General features: G+C 37.6%; 1 protein-coding gene across 1 annotated transcript in view; it reads left to right on the top strand.

Annotated features, from left to right (window-relative positions):
* The window catches only part of LOC150108907 (muscle calcium channel subunit alpha-1-like), a 1,617,925-nt gene that overhangs the window by 147,361 nt on the left and 1,445,455 nt on the right, over positions 1–25,109 (top strand). The window contains exon 2 of the mRNA XM_090414483.1: positions 24,003–24,534. Coding sequence (XP_090270609.1) covers positions 24,003–24,534 — 532 coding nt within the window. The remainder of the gene's footprint in view (positions 1–24,002; positions 24,535–25,109) is intronic.

Here is a 25,109-nt window from a genome sequence, read left to right as displayed (position 1 = left end):
CTATCATACTACTCCTTAAACTCATTTACTGTTCTTGCTCTCATCACTCCATCAGGCAATTTTTTCCATGGTTCAACCACCCTCCATGCAAAGAAACCACTCCACACCCTCTTGCTCACAGTTTCCTTTCGTAACTTCCAGGGATGGCCTCTTGTCATCACTCTTTCCCTTTGTTCAACCAAGTGAAAGAACTTCTCAGTTTTAACCCTGTAACTACCTCTCAACAGTTTAAAAGTCTCAATCATATCAGCTCTCCTCCTTCTATCCACCAAATTCTACAGTCCACATTCCCTCAGCCGATCCTCATAACTATCATTATACAGTCCTGAAACCATCTTTGTTATCCGCCTTTATACCCTTTCCACACTTAATTTATCCCCTTGAAATCCCGGGGACCAAATCTGAGAACAATAGTCCAAGTGTGGTCTGATCAGGGTCTTATACAACGGAATGATAACTGTTTTATCTCTGCAGGTCAGTGTCCTCATTATTGCAGCAATCCTCTGTATTATCTTCACAACCTTTGTAATATGTCCCCTAAATTTCAGGTTTCTATCAATCATCAGTAGATCTCTTGTCTACTCTACTTCCTACAGTATAACTCCTCCCATAGAGTATGCAGTGTCCCATGATGTTTCCCAAACCTCAAGATCTTACATTTTACTGCATTAAACCGACATCTCCATTCATTTGCCCATCTATCTAGCTTATTCAAATCCTCTTGCAGGGCTGCTGCATCTGCACTATTACTAATAATCTTTCCCAGCTTCGCATTATCCACAAAGAACTGAATATCCCCTTGCAATCCACTGACAATGTCATTGATATAAAGGTTAAACAATATAGGTCCCAGTACTGAGCCCTGTGGGTCCTCCACTTGTAACCCTCTGCTTCCTTGAAACTGCCCCACCATACACAACTCTCTGATACCTATTGGACAGCCAATCCTGAATCCAGTTGACCAATCTGACATCCAGACCCATGTGCTGCAACATAAATGTCAGCTTATGTGGCACCCTGTCAAATGCCTTTGCTGAGTCTAAGAAAATGGCAGTATATGCCTTTCCCTCATCTAATGCTCTTGTAACTTTATTATAAAAGGCTAGCATATTGCTAAAACAAGAGCACCCCTTCACAAATCCATGTTGACTCTCACAGATAACATTACCCTCATCTGCCCAATGCTGTATGAGGTCCTTCACTACTTTCTCCAAGATCTTACTAACTACTGATGACACACAAGCTGGCGTATAATTAGACACTTCCAGTCTGCTACCGTCCTTATGCAACGGCACTGTCTTACCTTTCTTCCATTCCATTGGCACCTTTCCTGCAGCCAGACTTTCATTGAAAAGCCTGGTCAAAGGCTCTGTTTGTTCCTTAGCACATTCTCTCGAAACTCATGCTGTAATACCATCCAGTCCCACAGCTTTATTGACATCCAGAGTACTCAGTAATTGAAACACACACTCCTCCTGTACCGCTAAACCTCGAACCTGCCTATCCCTCTAGCATTAAAACTGACTCCTCCACAATGAAATACTCCAATAAAGTGGTCATTGAACAATTCCACTATGTACTCTGCATCAGTCACTCTATTCCCATTTTTATCCCACAATATCATTCTTCCACAGTCATTTGTCCTCCTACTGGCCACATATCTAAAAAATTCCATAGTATTTTCTTTGGATCTTAGGGCCAATCTCCTGCCATATTCCAGTTTCGTCTTCCTTACCATACTAGTCACTCTTCTGGCCTGTGTCATATACTCTTCATGTATCTTCTTTTCACCTGTCTCCTTATATCTCTTCCATAGCTTCTTTTTCGCATGCAATTCCTGTTTAATATTGTTTATCATCCACTTTACTCCAAATTGTGTCCTCTTGTTCACTCGTGGTATACAACTTACCATTGCTGCTAACAAATATTCTTTCATAATTTTCCACGCACTAATGATATCCCTGCCTTCCAAATCCTCCCTCCATGAAACTTCCCCAAGTTGACGTCTTAGACTATTATAATCACCTGCCTTATAATTCCACATACCTTCCTGTCTTTTTGATACTCCTGCATGTTTATTCATTTTCCAAGTCAAAACCATGTGGTCACTCTCTCCAACTGGTGGGAGAGATGTTATCTCAGTTATTTTCAACTCTTCTGATGCTATAACCAAATCCAAAACTCTTGAACATCTTCTAAGTATTCTAAGTATTTCTTATGGAGAAGGTATAGGTTTTGAGTCATATGTCTCAGTGACAGATTAATGATTTGGATTATAGATATATATATATATATATATATATGTATGTATATATACACACACACATATACATACCAGGGTTGGACAGAGTAATGGAAATACTTGTTGTGTATATATATATATATATATATATATATATATATATATATATATATATATATATATATATATATATATATATATATATTTCTTTATTAAGGTGTTGGACCACCTTTTGCCTTCAGTACAGCTGGAATTCTTCTTGGAATGGACTCAAGTTTTGAAGTATCTGGTTTAATAATGTTAAAATTTGGTGATGTGCTGGCCAGAGAAGAAGTTGAAGTTTACCTTCATGCTCTTACCTTGATGTTTACCTTGATGACAATGCCTCCATTCACATAGGCTGGACTGTACAGTTCAGCCTATGTGAATGGAGGCATTGTCATCTTGGAATATTGCATTGCTATTTGGAAATAACATTTGGATCGTGAGATGCACTTGATTACCAAAAATGTCGAAATAATCATTTGCAGTAATTCTGCCATGAAGACTAATTACAATATCAGAAGTAATTTTGCCAAGAAGACTAATTACGGAACCGACAGAATACCACAATATTGCTGCCTAGACCAACACAGAACCACCCCTATGCTTTACTGTTGGACCACACATTCCGGATTGTAGGTTTTCTTGTATATTCTCCAAATGTAAACTTGTCCTGATGTAAGAAACTGTGAAGATCAACTCATCTGACCATGTTTCTAATGTCCAGGTTTAATCATTTACGCATGTGCACAATCTGTTTCCACAAAAACTGTCAGAGGTGAGCCTCATAAATTCAGTAATCGGAGCTTTAGCAATTGCAACTCTACCATGAATATTGGATTTATGAGGCTCATTTCTGACAGTTCCTGTGGAAACTGTGCAAGATGAATATTCAGTTCTGCTATTATCTGTGCTGCAGTACTTCTGTGATTTTTCGAAACAGTCCTTCTCAGTGTTCGATGATCACTTTATCATTTTTGATTTCTCTTCACTGTTTCTCATCAATGATTTTGTCTTTCCATAATCTGTATATGCTGACATATTCTGCCAAATGTGTGCCAACTATTTGTCCTCTTTCAAAGTCTGACAAGCCTCCCATTTTCCAATTTTTAACATGAATTATTACTTAGTACAATCACTAATGCACTTGCATGAGAACTGTAGAGTGTAAACAAAACAAGAGCATTCAGTGATGCCACCACAAGTATTTTCAGTGTAGCCAAAATAAACAAATTCTATCCCCAAATATCTTAGTATTTCCATTGTTTTATTCAACCCCTGTATATGTGGTATATATCAGCCATATATGTATGAGACTGAAAAATCAGTAGCACACTAGTGCTGTGTGGGATGGAAGAAGTAAGTTAAGGAGACAGTTCAAATCTGTTACTGTGTTTCTTGAGCAGCTGGCAGTCATAGTCATTAGGGAAATCGATATAAGAAAGATTCTTCAAGAGGGAAATGAAATGAATAAGGAACATGAGAAATTGGTTGAGGGTTAAATTCAATGTTGAATGTATGTTGACTAGCAACTGTACATATTTGTATAAATGTATTGAAAATTATAATGGCCAGTCTAGCCTAACGTTCTCCATGTAAACACCTATAGAAGAGATTAGGCAGAAAGAGAATGTCTTTAAGAAAGTGATTGTAGTGAGTCTGAGAGAGAGAGAGAGAGAGAGAGAGAGAGAGAGAGAGGCATTACTTAACAGGATTGCCCTCTTTTGGATAGCAGTAAGCATTTTTAGGGAGGTATTTGGTTTCTCAGTTCTAGGAGCTGTATTCCAAGGTTGGACAAATTTGGGATTTATATAGGGCTTAGCAGTAGAGAGGTAAGAGGTGTAGTGTCAAAAAAATAAACAAAAAAACTCGAGTTTATTTATAGGTTGACACAAAGTTGTAGATGTGATGTTTCTTCCAGGAACAGCTAGATATAAATTAACAAAAAGAGAAGTCGTATCTTCTCTGGAGATCTGAGTATTATCAGAGGTATGGGAAATGAAGTTTACGATGTAGACTCAGTAGAACGATGAAGTTCATCGTTCTACTGAGAAATGGCAAGCAGATCAGAAATTAAGGCAATTGTGGAGATGTCAAAACTTGGAATGATTCATGAATTACAAGGTTAATCAATGAAGAAGAGGAATGGAATTCATTGTCATCGGCAAAGCAAGGAATAGGATTTATGATAATGTAGAAGAGGTTATTAATGAATAGGAAGAAGGTGAGTGAAAGTACAGAGCATTGGGATACTCTGACATTGCTTAAAAACCAGAGAGGAAATTAGAGATCTGATTTCAAAGGGTCAAAGGCAGTCTGTGACATGCAACCCAATCAGATTCCCAAGAAATGTTATGAGTGACCTAAGTTTTTCATATCTTTTCCATAACTTGTGTGCAAAGATGAGTGGTGATGTCTTTGTATGCTGAGGGTTAAGAGGGAGAGAGTTTCATTACTGGTTACTGATTAGCAGCTGAGTCCCAGGTGGTGATAAAGTTGGTGTTAATGATTTTTGAGAGAACTGATGTGGGGCTGTACAAAGGTAGTTTTGATGGCTGACTTTTATTACCCTTTTTAACAATGCACTGAATATAGGCTTGCTTCTGTAGTGTAATGCAGATGTCAAATGAGTCGTTAAGATTGTAAAGATAATATAGAATCGGTGTTAATTCTAGAACAGAAGTTCCAAGCACATTTGAGGAGTAGGGGGCATTGTTCAACATGCCACACTTTGCATGGTTCTATCTTATCATAATTTCCATGTTCATCCAAAATTATGCAAGCACAATGTTGGCAAATTGCAGATAATTTATTTTGAAGACTGATTAAGGATATGTAATCTGAAGAGTTTGACGAATAGAAGACAAAGGAGATTGTAGTATGTGTTGTTTGCGATATGTAATGCATCCCGACTGTTAGATATATAGCATTTTAGAGACCAGGCAGTGCATGTCTGTGTAAAATGTAGAAAATGGGAAGAGCTTCTTGATTTAGAAATTAGCATAACAGACTTCAGCAGCATTACATCAGAAACGGGTGAATACCAACTGAGAGATGCATAGCATGAACAAGGGTGAGGAAAAGAGTGACATCTGAAGGAAAATATAAAATTGGGGAGTCTAGTAGGTTTGAAAGATGGTATTGATTGGGAGAAGGAATATCAAGCAAGAGTAGGTTGCTTGCATAGAGAGAGAGATGTGCTGAAAGAAGAAGAAGGTGGAGAATGTATGAGAAACGAGTTGAGAAGCATGAAAGAAAAGATATGAGACTAAAAACAACAAATGCAAAGCAAATCAGATTGGGAGTGAGAGGGAGAGTTGTGGAAATGATAAAAGGGAGAGAATAGGAGAATCACTAGAAGAGAGGGAATGATAGGAAGGTGAGACAGTGCATTAAAGAGGGATGGAGAGATGACAGGATAGCAGATAAGTGGGAGAGCAACAAGAGAGAGTGAGGAATGCAGGTGAGAATGGAATGTACAGAGTGGTAAGAGGTGTGATGTATGGAGATGAGATGATCTGTGGTGTGCAAGATAGAATGCTAGAGTGTTTGCCTGGAGAAATGATAGACAATGTGACTATGGTAGTTAAGCAAGATGAAAGAATGGATGAGATGATTGTGATGGTGGGAAAATTGACTTGAGAGGTAGTATGAATCAGATGGCAAGAGATCTGAGGTTCATGCATAAGGTTGTATGGAAGAAGGATGGGTTTTCTGAATAGAAAAGCCTCAGTAAGTAATGAATAGTATGAAAGCCAGAATGTTGAAAGAGAGGCTTGGATTAAATGGATGCTTGGAGGACATTTGAGGACAGAAAGGAACTGGGTTTGTATTTCAATGAAGAAGGACGAAGGCATCTAGAAAGAATGTTGTTTCCTGAACAAATCAGAGTTTTGATGTAAGGAGACTAGAATTATCAGGATGAATGGTAGCAGGGAGTGGACGCTTGTGGGAATAGCCGCTTGGGAGAATACCTGGTATAATGCAGAAGCAGTAGAGTCTGGAGGGAATAATGATAGGTGTAGAAACAATGCATTGATGATTCTTTATACTAATGCAGGAAGTATCCAGAATAAGGAGATGAACTGGTGGGACTGATAGCCTTGATCTGTCAAAAAATTATTGGGATCAGTGAGACATTGTTGTCAGAAGATGATATGCTGACAGGAATAGAAGTAGTAGGATATGGCATTTTTCAACAGGGTTGGAAAGGTAAACATAGTCGTTAAGTATTGCTTATGATAAGTGATGAGTTTTGTCCTCCCAGAGTGGAGGAAGGGTTGCTATAAGCCAGGGAGCATAGAGAGTGAATAGAAGGAAATCTTTATGCAGTTGATCTTGGTAAGTGCAAAAACAATAATAGTCATGAGAGATGTTAACCACAGCAATATAAATTGGGAAGAGGAAGCTGCATGTAGTAGTAAGGGAATGGAATTTCTGGAATTCTTAGATAATATGTAGTAAAAGGAACATCAGGTAAAAGTGTTTTGGATTTGGTGATAGTATCAGAAGACTGGATTGTAACTGAGCTTGTATCTCTGCTCCTGGTTGGAGAGAAAGCAACCATATGGTTTTTAACTTAGAAGATGAATAGACATAATAGAACTATCAGTGAGAAAGGAATGTATGTGGAATTATTGTTATTATTATTATGGGAAACTCCAAGGAGTCAATGGACTCATCGAGGGAGGCCCCAACATCATGCCAAGGACAACTATTCGACATTCACACAGTATCTATCATATCTCGCCTTGACCTCATTCACAGTCATGGCACCCACAACAGACTCTAGCAGCTTATTCCATTCATTCACCACTCTCCAAGTAAAAAAATTAGCTCTAACACCCTTGCTAATCACACTTTTGCTCAGCTTCCATGTATGACCCCTAGTCCTCCCACCACCAGTCCTATTCTCAAAAATATCTTTTGAATTAATCTTATAGAAAACCCTTCAGTAATTTGAATGTCTCAATCATATCACCCCTTTTCCACCTATCAACCAATTTCTGCAACCCACAAATCTTCAACCTGTTCTCATAAGGTTCATTCCATAGACCTGCTATCATCTTGGTCACTCGTCTCTGGATCCTCTCCACCTCCTCTCCATCAATAAGAAACCCTGGCACCCATATCTGGGCACAGTAGTCTAGATGGGGTCTTATGAAGGCTCAATACAGAGGAACAATAACCTGTTTGTCTCTGCTTGTTAAAGTATTTTTCAGCAACCAAGTGATTTGATGAGCTGAAATAGCTACTTTTGCGATGTGACCCATAAACTTCAACTTCCTGTCCACCAACACTCCCAAATCCCTGGCTTCATCAGTCTCCTGGAGTATGGTTCCATCAATGTGATATACTGCTGCTAATCTTTTCACTCCAAAATGCATAACCTTACACTTTGGCACATTAAATTGACATCTATTCTCCTTAGCCCAGTCCTCCAAACTATCCAAATCATCATGCAAATTTTTACACTACCTAACTTTGCATCATCAGCAAACAAATGAACACTTCCTCTCAGATCCTTTCCTATATCATTAATGAACAAATTGAACAGTAGTGGTCCAAGAACAGAACCCTGCGGCACACCACTAGTCACAGGGCGTCTTTTGGACTCTACTCCTGAATAAACCACTCTCTGATATCTCTCCATCAACCACCCTCCTATCCATCTCACCAACCCTATATCCATCCCCATATGCTGCAGTTTACTGATTAGAATTCCATGTGGTATCCTGTCAAAGGCCTTAGCAAGGTCCAGTAGAATCACTGTAAACCATTACCCTTATCTAGTTCAGCCGTCACTATGTTATAAAACGTGAGCAACTTACTGAGGCATGATCTACCCTTCACAAAACCATGCTATCCCCCATACAGTATCTCATTTTCATCTATCCAATCCTGTTGGATAGATGAAAATGAGTCTATGACTATTTGACTATGAGTAGATGACTATTTTCTCCAAGTCCTTGACAACGATTCCTTATATGCTGATCGGTCAGTAATTTCCAACAGCAGTCTTGGAACCTCCTTTATGCAGTGTAACTATTTTCCCCTCTTTCCACCCCTCGGGGCTAACCCAGACCTGAGACTCAAATTAAATAAAATGGTCAAGGGCACTGACAATTCTTTAGCCGCTTCACATACAACACGAGCTGGTATACCATCCAATCCCACAGATGTATTGACATTGAGGTTTTTTAATAGACTATTCACCTCCACTTCATTCACTACAAATCCTGTATAAGCTCTTGGTTCATTCATTCCTGCAATGTCACCACCTGGATCATATACTCTTGCAAAGTGCTCACTCAGTAATTCCACTATATCAACTGAATCGGTTACCTCCCTACCATCGGCATTCTTTAAAATCATTCTGCCATATACATTTTTTCTATTACTTGCAACATATCGAAAAAACTGTTTCGGATACTCTTTCGCCTGCATGGCTAATGTTCTTTCATAAACCGTTTTTGCTTTTCTTATCACACTCGTTACCCTTCTGGCCTGCACTTTGTACTGTTCATGTGCCTGCCGGTCACCTTTCTCCTTAAATTCCCTCCACAGTTGTTTCTTTTTTTTTTGTAGCTCAAGCTTAATGGTGTTATTCATCCATTTAACCCTTACTTGATTTATTATTCGCACTCTAGGTATGCAGTCAGCCATTGCCTCCTGCAAACACTTTAACCGCCTCCCATGCACTATCAACATCCAGCCCTTGCAGTTTTACATGCCATGGCGCTGAACCAATCTCATTTTCATCTATCCAATCCTGTATTTTCCTCTTGACTATTTTCTCCAAGACCTTGACAACGATTCCTTATATGCTGATCGGTCAGTAATTTCCAACAACAGTCTTGGAACCTCCTTTATGCAGTGTAACTATTTTCCCCTCTTTCCACCCCTCTGGACTAACCCAGACCTGAGACTTAAATTAAACAAAATGGTCAAGGGCACTGACAATTGTTTAGCTGCTTCACATACGACATGAGCTGGAATGCCATCCAATCCCACAGATGTATTGACATTGAGGTTTTGTAATAGACTATTTACCTCCACTTCATTCACCACAAATCCTGTATAAGCTATTGGTTCATTCATTCCTGCAATGTCACCACCTGGATCATATACTCTTGCAAAGTGCTCACTAAGTAATTCCACTATATCAACTGAATCGGTTACCTTCCTACCATCGGCATTCTTTAAAATCATTCTGCCATATACATTTTTTATTTTACTTGGAGCATATCGAGAAAACTGTTTGAGATTCTCTTTAGCCTGCATTGCTAATGTTCTTTCATAATCCATTTTTGATTTTCTTACCGCACTCATTGCCCTTCTTGCCTGCGCTTTGTATCGTTCATGTACCTGCAGGTTACCTTTCTCCTTAGATTCTCTCCACAGTTGTTTCTTTTTTTGCAGCTCAAGCTTAATGGTGTTATTCATCCATTTAACCCCTACTTGATTTATTATTCGGACTCTAGGTATACAGTCAGCCATTGCCTCCTGCAAACACTTCTTAACCTCCTTCCATGCATTATCAACATCCAGCCCTTGCAGTTTTACATGCCATGGCACTGAATCAATCAAACTGCTAAGCTTGTCATACTGACCAGTCCGATAATTCCACACGTACACTGTCTTAATTGTAAATTCCACACTTTTTGCCACCTCCTAAGTCAAGACCCTATGATCACTCTCACCAATTGGTGGCAACTTGATCATATTCGTTACAGCCAAATTCTCAGATGTATTTATTAGGTCAAGCACTCTCTGACCCTTAAGTATTTTCCATTACATGCTGTCTCAGATAGTTATCCCTTAATAACTGCATAAAATCTAATTCCTCCTCCCATGTGTCCTCTCCTCCTTCCAATCAATGTTACCATAGTTGAAATCTCCCATAATAATTACCCTCCTTTCACTCATTTCTTCTATTTGCTTATGCATACTATCTCCACCATCTATTCCATCACCTGGTCTATAGCAGCACCCAACTGTATATTTTGTTCTGCTAATCTTAATCTCACACCCAATAATCTCAAATGTGTTCTTTTCTCTATCCTGCAGTTCCACTTCTATTCTCCTTGGCTGCAGCTCATCAGCTATCATCATTAACACTCCTCCCCCATTTTATTCTCCCTGTCACTCCTGAACACACCATACCCCTCTCATTCAATCCCACTAACTATATTATCTTCTGTCAGCCATGTTTCACTAATGCCAATAACCTGTGGCCTGGAAGTGTCAACCAAGGCCAAAATGTCTTCCTTCTTGTTCCCAATACTTCTGGCATTAGTACACATGAATTGCAGAAGCCCATTTGTCCCATCCCTATTTTGATGCCTTATGCTTATGCTCGTACTCGCTCGGGCATATTACACACATTCATATACTCAACTGTCCCCCAAAGCCTGCATATCTATTCCCCCCCCCCCTTAATATCTCTAGTTTCCCTGATTCTGCACATCCACTTCCACTTCATTCAACAACACCTTTTCAAGTCTCTGTACACCAAATCCATTCAAATGCAAACCATCCATCTTATATAAATCCATACTCCACACATCCACAAATTCCACACCACTCCTCCTGCATAATCTGCACATAAAGTCATTAGCAATTTTGGCCCTCCTTCTATACTCTTCACTGTCATACCACAGCAACAGACTCACCATCCTAACTCTCTCACTCTTCTCTTTTGCTATCTTAAATAATTCCTTCAAATCCTCTCTCATAGCCATTTTGTCTCCTTACAAATCATTCGTTCCTGCTACTACTATAAATTCTTTCACCCTCTGCTTTTGCATTCCAGTTGACTCGCTTACATCCTTAACGTCGCACCAGGTTGGTACGATTTTGTCAAACTCTCATCTATCACACCTCTTACTAAAGAATCTCCGTACAACACTTGCTCTTTCGTTTTGTTTACACTCACTATTATACTCTTATTTTTCTTATCATACTTTTGCCGTTTATTGGTTGGTACGCTCGGTAAACATTTTTGCTCTCGATAAGCATTCAATGCTCCAGCTGCCCTTAACCGTGCGATCTCACTCATTGCATCTGTCTCATCATTTTTATTATCCATTAATTCATTGATTCGTTCTGTATTTTTACCTTCATTCTCACTTTCAGTGCCACTCTCACAGCCATCTGGTACTACCTCGCATATCACTATTTTCTACATTCCCACTTTCAACAATGATATCACTCTCACGACCTGAAACACACTTTAAATCCTCACATTCCTTACATTATAAGGCAGGTGATTGTGATAATCTTAGAAATCAGCTTGGGACAGTTCCATGGGTTCAGGAATTGGAAGAGTGAGATATAATGAGTGCTTAGGAACTGGTGAAGAAATATTTATTAGCAGCTTTGGTAAGTTGTATACTGCAAGTGAAAAAGATAACACAATTTAATGTAAAGTGGATGACAAACAGTATCAGATGGGAACTGCAGGTGAAAAAGAGGTTATGGAAGAGATATAAGGAGAATGAGAGAGAGATGGAGGCCAGATGCCTGAAGAATATATGACTCAGATCAGTGAGTGACTAGTATGGTAAAAAAAAAAAAGAAATTGAAACTGGAATATGAGAAGAGATTGACACTGAAATCCTAAGGATTTCTTTTCCTAAATTTCATAGAGTCTGAAACTCATTGCAGGAAACCCAAAATATCCAAATAATCTATCATACCTCAACTTGAACCTAGTAACAGACCAAGTACTAACAACTGACTCTGGCAACTCAATCCATTAATTCACAAATCTCTAAGGGAAAAATCTAGTCCTAACACCCCTACTAGCTACACTTTTATTCAACCTCCAAGGATGACCTCTTGTTCTGCTCCCTGTAGCCAAGTGTTGAAACATTTCCCCTGCATCAATGCTGTGTAATCCTTTATGTAACTTAAATATTTCTATCATATCCTTTCTTTATCACCTATCAATCAACTTTTGCAATCCCTTTCCTACACACCCTCAATCTATCCTCATAGAGAATATTCCACAAATCACTCATCATCTTGATTGCTTGCCTCTGAATCCTCTCCACCACTTCTTCATCAACAAGAAACTCAAGAGGCCAGCTGTGAGCATAATCCAGATGTGAGATATATCAAAGCCTTATAGGAATTACAACTTCGTTATCTCTACTTGTTAGCATGTTCTTCAATAGCCAAGTAATCTTATGAGCTACCTTAGCAACTTTAGAAATATCTCCTCTAAAAATCAACTCTGTTACCACTGCCCCCCAAATCCCTAGCTTCATCTGTTTCTTGGAGTAGAGTTCCATCAGTGTGGCACACAGCTTATAATCTATTTATCCGAAAATGCATAACTTTACATTTTCCACATTTAACTGATATCCATTATTTTTTGCCCATAGTGATAGCCTATTTAAGTCATTCTGCAAACTCTCTAAGTGAAAAATCTAGTCCTAACACCCCTACTAGCCACACTCATTAAAGCCATTCTGCAAACTCTGTACATCACCTTGATTCACCATTACTCTATCTCACTTTGTATCATCAGCAAAAAATGTAATATTTCCCTTCAGGTTATTTCTGATATCATTTCTGTACAAATTAAACAGTAGTGGTCCTCGCAATGAACCTTGCGGCACATGACTAATCACCTGCTTTTGCCTGGACTCTGATCCTCCATACACCATTTTTTGGATCTGTCCAGCAGCCACCACCCTTATCCACATAACCGGTGTCATATCCATCCACATTTGTCTTAATTTGCATAACAGAGCTCCATGTGGTATTTAGTCAGATGCCTTTGCAAAATCCAGCAGAATTATTGTGTAGTCATTCCTTTATTCAACTCATCTTTCATTCTGCTATAAAAAATTAGGAAATTACTAAGGCATGACCAACTTTTCACAAAGTTACGTTTCCCCTCATAGAGTATCATATTCCTATCCACCCATTCCTGTATTCTCTTTTTGACCAATTTTTCCACTACTTGTTGGAAGTTTTTCTACTTGGTTATACTATAAATTAAAGATGCCAAGATTCTTGGTTTAATCCTTTATCCAAGTGTAAGCAAACAAAGTTTGTGCCTGAAGTAACTTCAGACTGGGCAACTCGTATATAGAGGTAAAAACTTAACGTCACATACTAATGTAAAGCCCGTATCCTTACGAACATGTATAATGCTATGCATTATGGGAAGGGTCACTACCCAGACCGGTTTTGACCTTTATTGAGGTCTCATTAGTGGGAGTCAGACCCAGAAGTGATACCAGGTATAACCAAGTGGAAAACTTTGAACATCCATCTCTAATCCAGAGTATTTTAACAATAAGGTGGGACACATTTTGGCTACTTGTATATGGAAATATGATTTGTGCATTACTTCAACCTTGGTATCACTTCTGGGTCTGACTCTATGGGAAGGGTCACTACCCAGACTGGTTAGCATATAATGCATAGCATTATACATGTCCATAAGGATATGTGCTTTGCATTATGGGATACTAAAGCAAGTGATGTGAAGTCATTAGCTTCCATGTATGAGTTGCCCAGTCCAGAAGTTACGTCAGGCACAAACTTTGTTGCTTACACTTGGATAAATGATTAAACCAAGAATATTATTTCTTGGCATCTTTAATTTATTTTCCAGTACTTTTATTACCACTCCTGAGATAATCATTGTTCTGTAGTTGCTATTGCCATCTTAGAACCTCCCTTTTGAAAGTGGATTATTTTGTCTTCTTCCCACTCCTGGAACTTGCTACCACAGCTGAGACTTAGCCTAGTCAGACGCATTGCCAGTTCACTTGCACATTCCCACAAAACGCTGATATCCCATCTAATCCCACAGCTGCATTTACATTGAGATTCTTCAATATCTTAAGAACCTTCAATTCATCCACCTCTTTTCTCACATGTCTCTGTCACATATGCCACAGCATTAACCTCACTTGGATTGATATACCCTTGCAAAGTAGTCACTCAGTAACTCAAATATTTTATCTGCTTCTGTAGCCTCCTGACCATTAGCACTCAAGAAGGTTATTCTTTCATAGTCATTCTTCCTCATACTTACCACATAAAAAAACTCTTTGGAATTCCCTTTGGACTGCTTGGCTAGTTTCTTCTTGTAATCTGATTTTGTCTACCACACTGGTCACCTCACTCATCCCATCCCATCCCATCCCATCCCATCCCATCCCATCCCATCCCATCCCATCCCATCCCATCCCATCCCATCCCATCCCATCCACTTCCTGCAGTATAGTTCCATTAATATAGCACACATCCTTATATCTCTGCACTTGAAAATGCAATACTTTGCACTTATTAATATTAAAACTGCAGTCCCACTATCATTCAGGTGCTCCAGGGAATCATAAGACTCATTGTGGGAGATCTGTTTCAGTAAACACAAAGTCTGTCATGCCATTACTTAAACTTATTTGTTGTCTGTACTGTCACCACTCTTGTCATGTAGTGCTGTTGTTTCCACCACTCTCAATGTAAAAAAAAAAAAACTTGCTATCCTCTTACTCGCTACTTCCTTTTGCAACTTCCAAGGATAGCTTCTTGTCCTTGTTCTTTCTTCTCATACTGTTGTATAAAAAATCTCAGCATCGAATTTGGTAAATATCTATCAAAAGCATAAATGTAGCAATCATATCACCCCTTCATCTCCTTTTTAACAGACTTTGCAGTTTACACAATTGCAGTCTCTCCTCATAACCAATGTTCTGCAGTCTCAGTATTATATTTATTATCTTCCTCTTAACCTCTACATTCAGTTCTTCTCCTTTGACTACTGTACCAACATTGACATGATTATATGTCCATAATTACATGTATGCAAAGTTCCCATTGAAGTCGATATAATTGGATATTATAGAAATCATATGGATATGAAGCATATATTTTTTATTTATTTTATCCCTTTGTGTGGTTAAATTCCAGTGATGACTAGATCTGAGCACAGTAATCTGAATGTGGCCTGATCAAGGCTTTATACAAAAGAACTACCAAATTCTTTTGGTCACTGTTCTCCTTCACTTCTACAAAAATTCTGGTTGTCTTCACAACCTTTGCAATATGTCCTCTGAACTTCAAATTTCTATCTACCATTAACCCATGATCCCTTGCTTCCTCTGCTTCTTCTTGCATAGTAATTCCCATAGGGTATGCGGCATGCCATCTCTGGATCTCATATTTCAAAATCTTTCATTTAGCTTTAATAAACTAAAATCCTCTTTCCTTTGCCCAGCTTTCCAGCTTACTCATTACCACTGTTACTAACTCTTCCAACCTTCATATCATCCAAACAACTGATTATCTCCCAATAATCCAGTGACAGTATCATAAAGGTTGAAGAGTAATAGTCCCAGTTATTTAATCTTGTGAAACCTCATTTGTAATCTTTCTACTCCTGATACTAATCCCACATAAACTCTCCGATACCTATAAGAAAGCCAGTTTCCATTCTAGTCCACTAACCCAATATCCAAATTATATTGCAACTTAAATATTAACTTATCATGCTGTACCTTATTAAATACAACAAGGGGGCTGAAATTTTCTGATAAACTTGTAGAACAAAGATGATATTAAAGCAACTGATATAACCACAAGAAAGAACATATCTTTAAACCCTTTAACCCCCATGGTTCATCAAATTGTAATAATTTGTTCTTTTTCTTTTAGGATATACAAGAAGACACGTCAGAGGTTTTCAAGAAATTTGAAATTATCACAACTTTTAAGCAGACCCTCGTACATTTGCAAAATCCAGAAAAATAATAGCCAATCCCTTTCCTTCATCCACTTCTCTGATTACTTTATTATAACAAGCATGTAAGCAACTAAAGCACCCTCCTTAAAAATGCTGTCCTTCATAAACTTTATCAGACCAATTCTCTATAGGAGGCCCATGATATAAACCCTTGCAAATTGATCATCATTTTGCAAGAGTGTACCATCTAGGTAATGATATTGCAATGCCAGATGTGACATTGATTGATGGAAGAATAGGGGTTGAAGAAATGGAGATAGTTCGAATATTGTAGAACCCTAATGTGAACACACCTATGGGATTAGATGGCATATTGGCTCGTGTATTATGAGAATGTGCAAGGGAATTATTAGCTTCTCTCACCAAGCCATTTAATTTAAGCCTCAGTACTGGGAAGGTGCCAGTGGAGTGGAAAGAGAAGGAAAATAATCCCACTGCATAAAGATGGCTCCAAGACAAAAGTAGCGAAATATAGGCCAATCAACATCTCAGGAGTGGTGGTTAAGGTATTGGAGAAATTGATAAAAGACAGAATTCAGGACTAGGTAGACAGGAATGTGATACTTTCTAAGACGTAACTTGTTTTTGTGAAGAGTAGGTCTTGCCTTAGTAATTTGCTTACTTTTTATAATAAAGTGACAATAGAATTGGATTAGTGAAATGGTTACTCAGTGATACTGCTGGACTTTGCAAAGGCATTTGACAGGATTGTACATAGAATTCTGTTGCATAAATGAGATCAAATAGGGATGGATATTAGTCTACTGATTTGGATTACAGGATGGCTGATGGATAGATTTCAAAGAGTGGTTTATGAAGGAGTTGAGTCTAGGAAAAGGAAGGTAGGAGACCAGTGGTGTACCACAGGGCTCAGTACTTGGTCTGTTATATAGGAAATAATTTGATGGGAAATGTTCCAGTTGTTTGCTGGTGATGCAAAACTGGAAAGAATGATAGTAAATCAAGATTACATAGAGATCTTGCAGGATGACTTAAATAGACTAGCAGTATGAGCAAAGGTAAATGGCTGCCAGCTTAATGTGGCCAAGTGTAAGGTGGTGCACTTTGGGAATAAGAGATCACAAGTTGTGTAATATATTGATGGAACTGAGCTGGTGACCAGAACAGCACCTCAGATTACATGGTTGTTGAATAACACACTAACAAGTAGGGATAGAGAAGTTATTGTTCCTCCTTACATTATTTTAATAACACCACATCTGGACTACTGTGTGCAGGTCTGGTCACCTGGATTCCATGGAGATGAAGTGGTGGAGAGGATCCACAGGAGAGTTACAAAGATTGTAGGAGGTCTGTAGATTGACAGATTTTCAATAAATGGTAGGGGATAGAACAAGGGATCATCCTTGTAAATTATGTATGCAGAGGTGTGTTGGGATTTCTTCATCAGTGAATGAATTTAAGGAGAGATATGATAAGTATTGTGTGAATAATGGATTGCATGCGACAAGTTTTCTGACTCCATTGAAGACGTCCTAACAGTTCTGAATCTGTTAGGACGCTCCAATAGTGTGTTAGGACACACAATTGGAGCGTCCTAACAGATTCAGAGCTTGAGTTCTCACTCGCGCGTGCGCGCGCGTGTGTGTGTGAAAACACCATGAGGAGACAAATTTATTTATTGAACTTATTAATATTTCACTGGATTTTTTGCCCAGCATCTTTAGAGCACAAAATTACAACTGTGACAAGTATATTTAATATATGTGACAAGTAATGATTTAGCACCCTGCTAAATTATTTTAGAAAACAATTGAGATTGTAACACAAAACAAATTAATGCCAAACACAGTGCCCTCTATAGGCCAGATAGCTATAAAGTTAATTTGGAGAAGTTAGGCTATTTGGTCTTAGAATGAACTGTCTCCCACATCTTTGGCAGATTAATGTGCAGGCCATACTTGTTGAGGTTGGGGGAATTAGTTCCTCATAACGGATGCTGATTTTGTAAGATATCTAGCAATTATGTATACTGATACCTTCTTCCATTTAATCCTATGTGAAGGAGTAACCAGATCATATTCTGTCATTCTCAAAAGAAAAAAAAATTGTATAAATTATTTTAAAAAGTTACATCTTAGCCTAAAGAGTTTACCAAAAAGTTAAAACTTTGTCATGTCAAATCACCCTGGATATATGCAATTCCCAGATTTCACAAACCTAATATTCCCCTTCATCCAGTAACTGACAGCATAGAATGTCCTATCTACAAACTTGCCAAACATTGCAAGGTGCAAATTGTGGCCATGGTTTTGAGGCAGTATGGTGTGAGGTGGAAGTAAACAGGATGAAATATTTAGTTGGATGTTGCTATAGACCTGGTAATATGAAGGGTAATGAGAAGGAAAATGTATAGGCAAATTGGCCTATCTAGCAAGAAATGAGTGATTGTTATGGGCGACTTTAATTATGGTAATATAGACTAGAATCAAGAGGCTGTTTCTGGGAGCTAAGAAAATGAATTTCTGGAGTTTTTGAAAGGTAAAAACTCTCTACTGGTAGTTACTTTAGTACTTAGCACTAAATACTAAGTATAATACTAAAAGCTAAGTACTGGTAGTACTTAGCAGAGGTTACATGAGGATCAAGAGTATTGGATTTGATCATCTCATCAGATAATGTTATTATAAATGGGGTGTCAAATCTTCCACCAGTTGGTGAGAGAGTGACCACGAGGTGATCACTTGCAGAGTGACCAGTCATTCAAGGATGTTTGTTAGAAAGGGATATATGTGGAATTATAAGGCTGGTAATTATGAAAAGCTCAAAACAGTTTGTGGTAATAAATTGGAAAGAGGAACTGGATGGAAAGGATATAAGTGCTCTTGGGCCTTACTCAAGACCTATTTGGTGGAGGCAATATCAGAATATATTCCAAAGGTTAAGAGCAGGTATGAAATGGATGAATCAAGAGATATGGTATGCAGTCTGGAAGAAGGTATTATGGAAGAAGCACAAGATGAGTAGTTATAACAACTAGTTGCATGAGAAGTACAAAAAGCAGGTGAGGAAGGTGACTCACTTGATTAGGGTACCAAAAGTACAGTATGAGCAGCAGTTTGCTTAAAAATTGGCCAGAAAAATTGTAAGGAGTTTTTTTCAGTATGTGGCTAGTAGAAGAATTATGGTGGGATGGGATTGATTGGTGAAAACGGAGGAATGATAACTACTGCAGAGGATATAGTTGAGATATTTAACCTCCCTACTGGCTGAGGTGTAGTGAGATCAAATTGCACTTCTTATCCATGTTATTCAATGGGTGTTACAGAATTGCATCCAAACTGGCCATGACATCTATAGATGTCATGGCCAGTTTGGGGGTTAATGAGCAATTTCTAAAGGTATTTCAATCCTATGGATGTGACCATGCAGAATTTGAAAGCAGTGGGAAAGAAGGAGGAGGAGGAACTGTTAATAAGTGAACAGGAGGTATGTGATGAATTGAATAGACTTGATTTAAATAAGGCTGTGGGACTTGATGCTATTTCACCACGTGTTTTGAGAGAATGTTCTAGAGAGTTAATAACAGCATTTACATATCTTTTCAACATGAATCTTTCACTGGGTCAAGTTCCAAAGGAGTAGAAAGAGGGTAAAAATTGTTCCAGTTCATAAGGGAGGCGATAAGAGTAGGGCTTTGAATTATAGACCAGTCTGTGTGTATGGAGTTGTATGTTAAGGTGTTAGAGAAGTTAGGACTAAGATTCAGAATTGGGTTGACAACAGAAAAATACTCTTTGGCAGCTGGTATGGATTTATTAAAGGAAGATTGTGCTTTAGCAATCTGCTTACGTTTTATAATAAATTGACAAATGCATTGGATAAGGTTGTTGCATAGGCTTTTGATAAATTGCCACATGACAAGCTGGTAATTAAATTGGAATGCACGTGGCTGAACAGTAGATTAGTTCACTGGATTGGAGATTGGCTGTCTGATAGGTATCAGCGAGTTGTCTATGGAGAGCGATATCCCAAAAGAGGAACATTACTAGTGGTGTACCCCAAGGATCTGTTTTGGGTCCATTGCTGTTTAATTTGTTTGTAAATGATATTTGGAGAGATCTGAATGGTGATATGCAGTTGTTTACAGATGATGCAAAGTTTGGGAGAACTATCAGGAGTAGAGCAGATGCTTTGGCTTTGCAAGAGGACTTGAATACACTGTCTGAATGGGTAAATGGGTAAATGTCATTTCAGAATTGCAAAGTGTAAGGTTTTAAAATTTGGGAAGGAGATGTGATGTAGAATACACAATTAGTGGAAATATTTTGGAAGAGGTAGAGGAGATGAGAGATCTGGGAGTGATTGTAGACAAGGACCTAAACTTTTGGGGACATGTTACTAAAATTGTGACGACAACACAGCAGATAATGGGAATGATGCAGAAGGCACTGACTTGTAGAAGTAAGGATGTTATGGTTCCCTTGTATAAGGCTTTGACCAGGCCACATATCGATTACTGTGTGCAGATTTGGTCACCTGGTTTTCAAAAAGATGAAGATGTATTGAAAAAGGCTCAGAGACCGTTGACTAAGGTGGTTTCTGGTCTCTGGAATGTTGAGTATGAAGACGGATTGACAAAATGCAATTTGCAGAAATTGGTGGATAGAAGGAGGAGAGGGGATATGATTGAGACATATAAGCTGTTAAGAGGTTATTACCAGATTAATGTCAGGGAGGTTTTGCATAGAATGGGTGAAGATAGGAAGAGAACAAGAAGTCATCCCTGGAAGCTGTATAAGGAGAGTGTGAGCAAGGGAACGAGGAGCAAGTTTTTTTCAATGAGAGTGGTGATTGATTGGAAAGCATTGCCCGAGTGTTTTAAGTACAGAGAAAGTGAACATATTTAAGGCATGGTATGATAAACTGTGTGTATAATAGTGGACCCCCCACGATGAGTCTTTGATTCCATGGAGGTTTTTATAATAATAATAATAATAATAAACATTTATCCAAATCACTCTCCATTATTAAATTTCATTTCACTTTTAAACATTAAGAAAAAATCTGATCCTGACAGATTATGACATTATGGTCGGCTTTGATATCTTTGTTATTTGCTAATGTTCCTTTGACAAAGATCCTTGGACTCATTAAGCCATATTTCCCTTCTGGCATATTTGGATTATTCAGAATAATATATTATTGTTATTTCTTATGGAAAGGGAAAATATACAGGTAGCTGAATGAGGTTTCCTTTTTTACCCCTACTAGCAACCTTCTATATGGAACATTGTGAAAACTGTGCACTCAGTACATCTACACTTAAATCTCAGATAGTGAATGAGTTTAAGGAGTGATTTAATAGACTATGTTTTTAAGATGGTCCTCCCATAATGAATTATGACTCTCATGGTTGTCCTGAATAGTAATAATAAATTGTGTATAGGGGCGCAGTATCTCAAAAGAGAAAGATGAGAAGTAGGTTGCCAATGATTCTGTTTTGGACTGCTGTTGTTTAGTTTATATATTGGTAATATCCATATTGGCATCTCCATAAAGTCTGAAGACTTATTTCAGGTGGCCCACACTAACTGCATATTTACTTACCTATCTTACCTGTCCTTAAACTCATTCACTGAGAGCATTCATAATGACTGCAATATATTGCAGTCATTCACCACTTTCCAAGCTTTTTTTTTTTTTTTTTAAATCACTCCCACACATGATAGATAGCAGGGCCTGTAGCAAATAAATGACATGTGTTGGCTAAAATCTAGTGCTCATACCCTTACTAACCATGCACAATCTTTAGTGAACCTTAGTTCTTTCTCTTAATCTATTATGCATTGAATAATTATTCTACATCAATCCTGTAGAACCCCCTTTAATAACTTTTAAGTTTCTGTTTTATTCATTCTTTTTCTTTTTTTTTTTTGCCTCGTAACTAAGCTTTACAACCTATTCACCTTCAATCCATCCTCCTAGGAAGTATTCTGCAGACATGCCTTATCTCTGTTATTTGTGTCTGGATCCTCACCATCCCCCTTCTCGTTCCCAGGAAACCATTGCAACCAAACCTGTGTGTAGTAGTCAAGTTGCAGCTATATCAAAGTTGTATAAAGAGGAATATTGATCCGAGTTTGGGAGGAGATATTTTTTATTTGTTTTCTGATGATGCTAAATTGTGAAGGTCAGTGTTAGGAAGTGTTGAAGTGATGTTGTTGTAGTTAGAAATTATTTGCATTTATTATGGTAATCATTTAATTTGGTTAATGACTTGTTACTTGATGAATGGGGATACCAGTGCAATGTTCCTAACTGCAAGTCATACACAAGTCATACATGACCAGAGTTAAGTCTGAGTACTAGTACTCTGTTAAGGTCTTTTTTTAAATATATATTTTTGCCATTGATGCAATCTGTGCACTCCCCTAAGTTACCTCAGTGCTGTCATATGAGTTGCATTCTGACTTTTATCAACAATTTTATTTTTAACTTTCAAATTCAAATGTTATGTTAATTCAAATCCAATTCAATGTTAATTTGAAAAAAAAAAAAAAAATGTGCCTTCCATTCCCAAAAGGTTATTTGTACCACGAATGGGTTAAGGATTTTTATTTATTTATTTATTTATTTTTATTGATTATATATATGCTGTATTTATTTATTTATTTATTACCAGGCCTGTAATCCCTGCTCTAGAGAGCAAGCATGGAACTTTTTCAAGCCACTTCAGGCCTGATCTAATAAGCTGTGTGGTGGTCTTACACTGTGCCATGAAATCCATTTCCTACCTAAAGACATTCACAAACATCCATGCCCATGGTGGAATTCAAACCTGCAGCCTGTTGGTTGGAGAGGCAGATACATTAACCATTTGTCCAACCAGGCAGCAGTTATATATATATATATATTTTAGAGAATAAATTTTAAATGACTTTAAACTGAGATAAAATATTAAATTTTAATGATAAAGATACAACTAGTTTCAGCTTTTTACAGCCTTCTTCAGGTATCCACTAAAGGTAGAACATAGTAATAAAAAATTGAAGTTACCAAAAACTGAGAATTACAGGCAAAAAATGCAATACATAATTTACACAAAAACGTTGTATTTTTCACGTCGTTCTATCTAACGTGCTATTGTTTGTTGTATGCATGCTTGCAGGTTCTTGTGAGCACCAGTATTGAACAACTGCAGTATGGCTATCAGGGATGTTATAACTCAAATTGCTGTTCAAATGTTAAGGATTAAGGAGGATTTCTCTGGACTCCGCGATTTTTCTTTCAAACTCATCACTATAGCGAAAAATATTTTCGGATTTATCCCAGCAAACTGAGTGACTCTGTACATCGTCATAAGGGTTATTAGAGAAAAGAACATGACTGGATAGCGCAGATGCATGTGATCTTTTATAGGAGATGTCTCTCTTATGCCCCTCAATACGCAGTTCAACAGATTTGTTAGTCTTTATATATATATATATAAATTTTTATATATAAATTTATCTTTTTTTAGTGTTTATTTTCATACTACATTAGTGATGGTTATTATTTAATATGATTAAAGACTTTTAGCAGATCTGTTAAGAGGTTAACATTATCTCAATAGAGTAAAAAAGTAAGCTGACATAGGCATCCAGGTTTAATATTATTTTCTTTAATAATGTGGTCCATGTTGATTATAAATAACCATTATGTGCAACTTATACTTGCTTTTACTTCTCTCCATCTCCATATTTAACTGCTGAATAATATTCCATTTATACGACATTAATTTAATGTTTTGAACAGTTTTCTATTCTTTGAAATATAGTTTGAGATTTGCAATTATTTCTATGATATTTACATGCAAAGTTATGGAAGTGTATATTTAATGTAGATGCATTTTGTATTTTGTTCATTGTACTAATGTTTTTTTATTTTATTTTTTTATTTTTCAGTATTATTCGAAACACGTATTTAGTCATTTTTTCATTTCAGGGAAACAAGATGCTCCAGTGCAGGCCTCCCCATGTCATCTCCCAATTCCTGATTCCACTGCAACTCCTATGGTTACTGAAGAAAGGCAACAACATCATCATCACAACCACCACCACCACCAACAACAACAACAGCAGTTTTCCTATGCCTCTTCTTCCACCTGCCATTTATCGCGTCACTTCTCCATCCCATCATCACCTAGTTTACTTAATCATCATCCTTGTCAGTTCCTTCAAGAACCATCAGGTGCTGTTGGACCACCACCTGGTGGCACTGGGAGAGGTGGGACTAGTGGAGGTGGGGGCATCAGTGGTCCTGGAAGCATTCGCAGTCGAAATAGTGATACAAAACCTTTGTCCAGTGCCTGGCAGACTGCCCTTGGGGCTGCTACCACACAAACAGCTATGAACAAAGAAAGGAGGAGACCAGTGAGAAAGGGTCCAAAAGTGGTTGAAAGACCTTCTCGTGCACTGTTTTGTTTAAAACTGAAAAATCCAATGAGAAAAATGTGCATCGACATTGTTGAATGGAAATATCCTTTCATGAATTTATATTTTTATCATCAGTTACATTCAATTTTTAATATGTATAATTTAACAGTTTCAATAGGTATTGATTAATAAGGGATAAAATCACTTTATCTTCCCTTGGATTTCCTTTGTTCTTGTCTTCACTAATTTCAACTTTTTTTTTTTTTTTTTTTTTGCTTTTTTCTAATTATCATTTAGGAATTCTAGATATAATACTTGAATAAAAGGAATAGTGTAAAATAATTTTAAGTGATACTTTGACTCTCTGATATGAGGAAGATGACAAAAAAAAAAGAATTTTTTTTCATCTTTTTTTTTGTTAAAAACTGTTGGTGATAACTTGTAAATTCTTCCAGTTATCACCAACTGACCTTCATGGAGTTAATAAACTTATCGCAGATCTCACTTAACTAGCACCATGCCTGTCACATCAAATGTTACAGCTCATTCATGCTTTTAAAATTCATGACATACTTCAGTGTTTTCCATTCACATCTCTCCTTATACAATTTCTAGGGATGGTTCATTTCCTCTCATCCTCTTATCTATCTATAATCAATTCTATATTAATTATGAA

This window comes from Typopeltis vanoorti, chromosome 2 (assembly GCF_054136105.1).
Source record: "Typopeltis vanoorti isolate ZY-2024b chromosome 2, IOZ_Tvanoo_1.0, whole genome shotgun sequence".
NCBI lineage: Eukaryota > Metazoa > Arthropoda > Arachnida > Uropygi > Thelyphonidae > Typopeltis > Typopeltis vanoorti.
The sequence above is the reverse complement of the archived record's forward strand: the minus strand, read 5'-3'. Positions and strand labels throughout refer to the sequence as shown.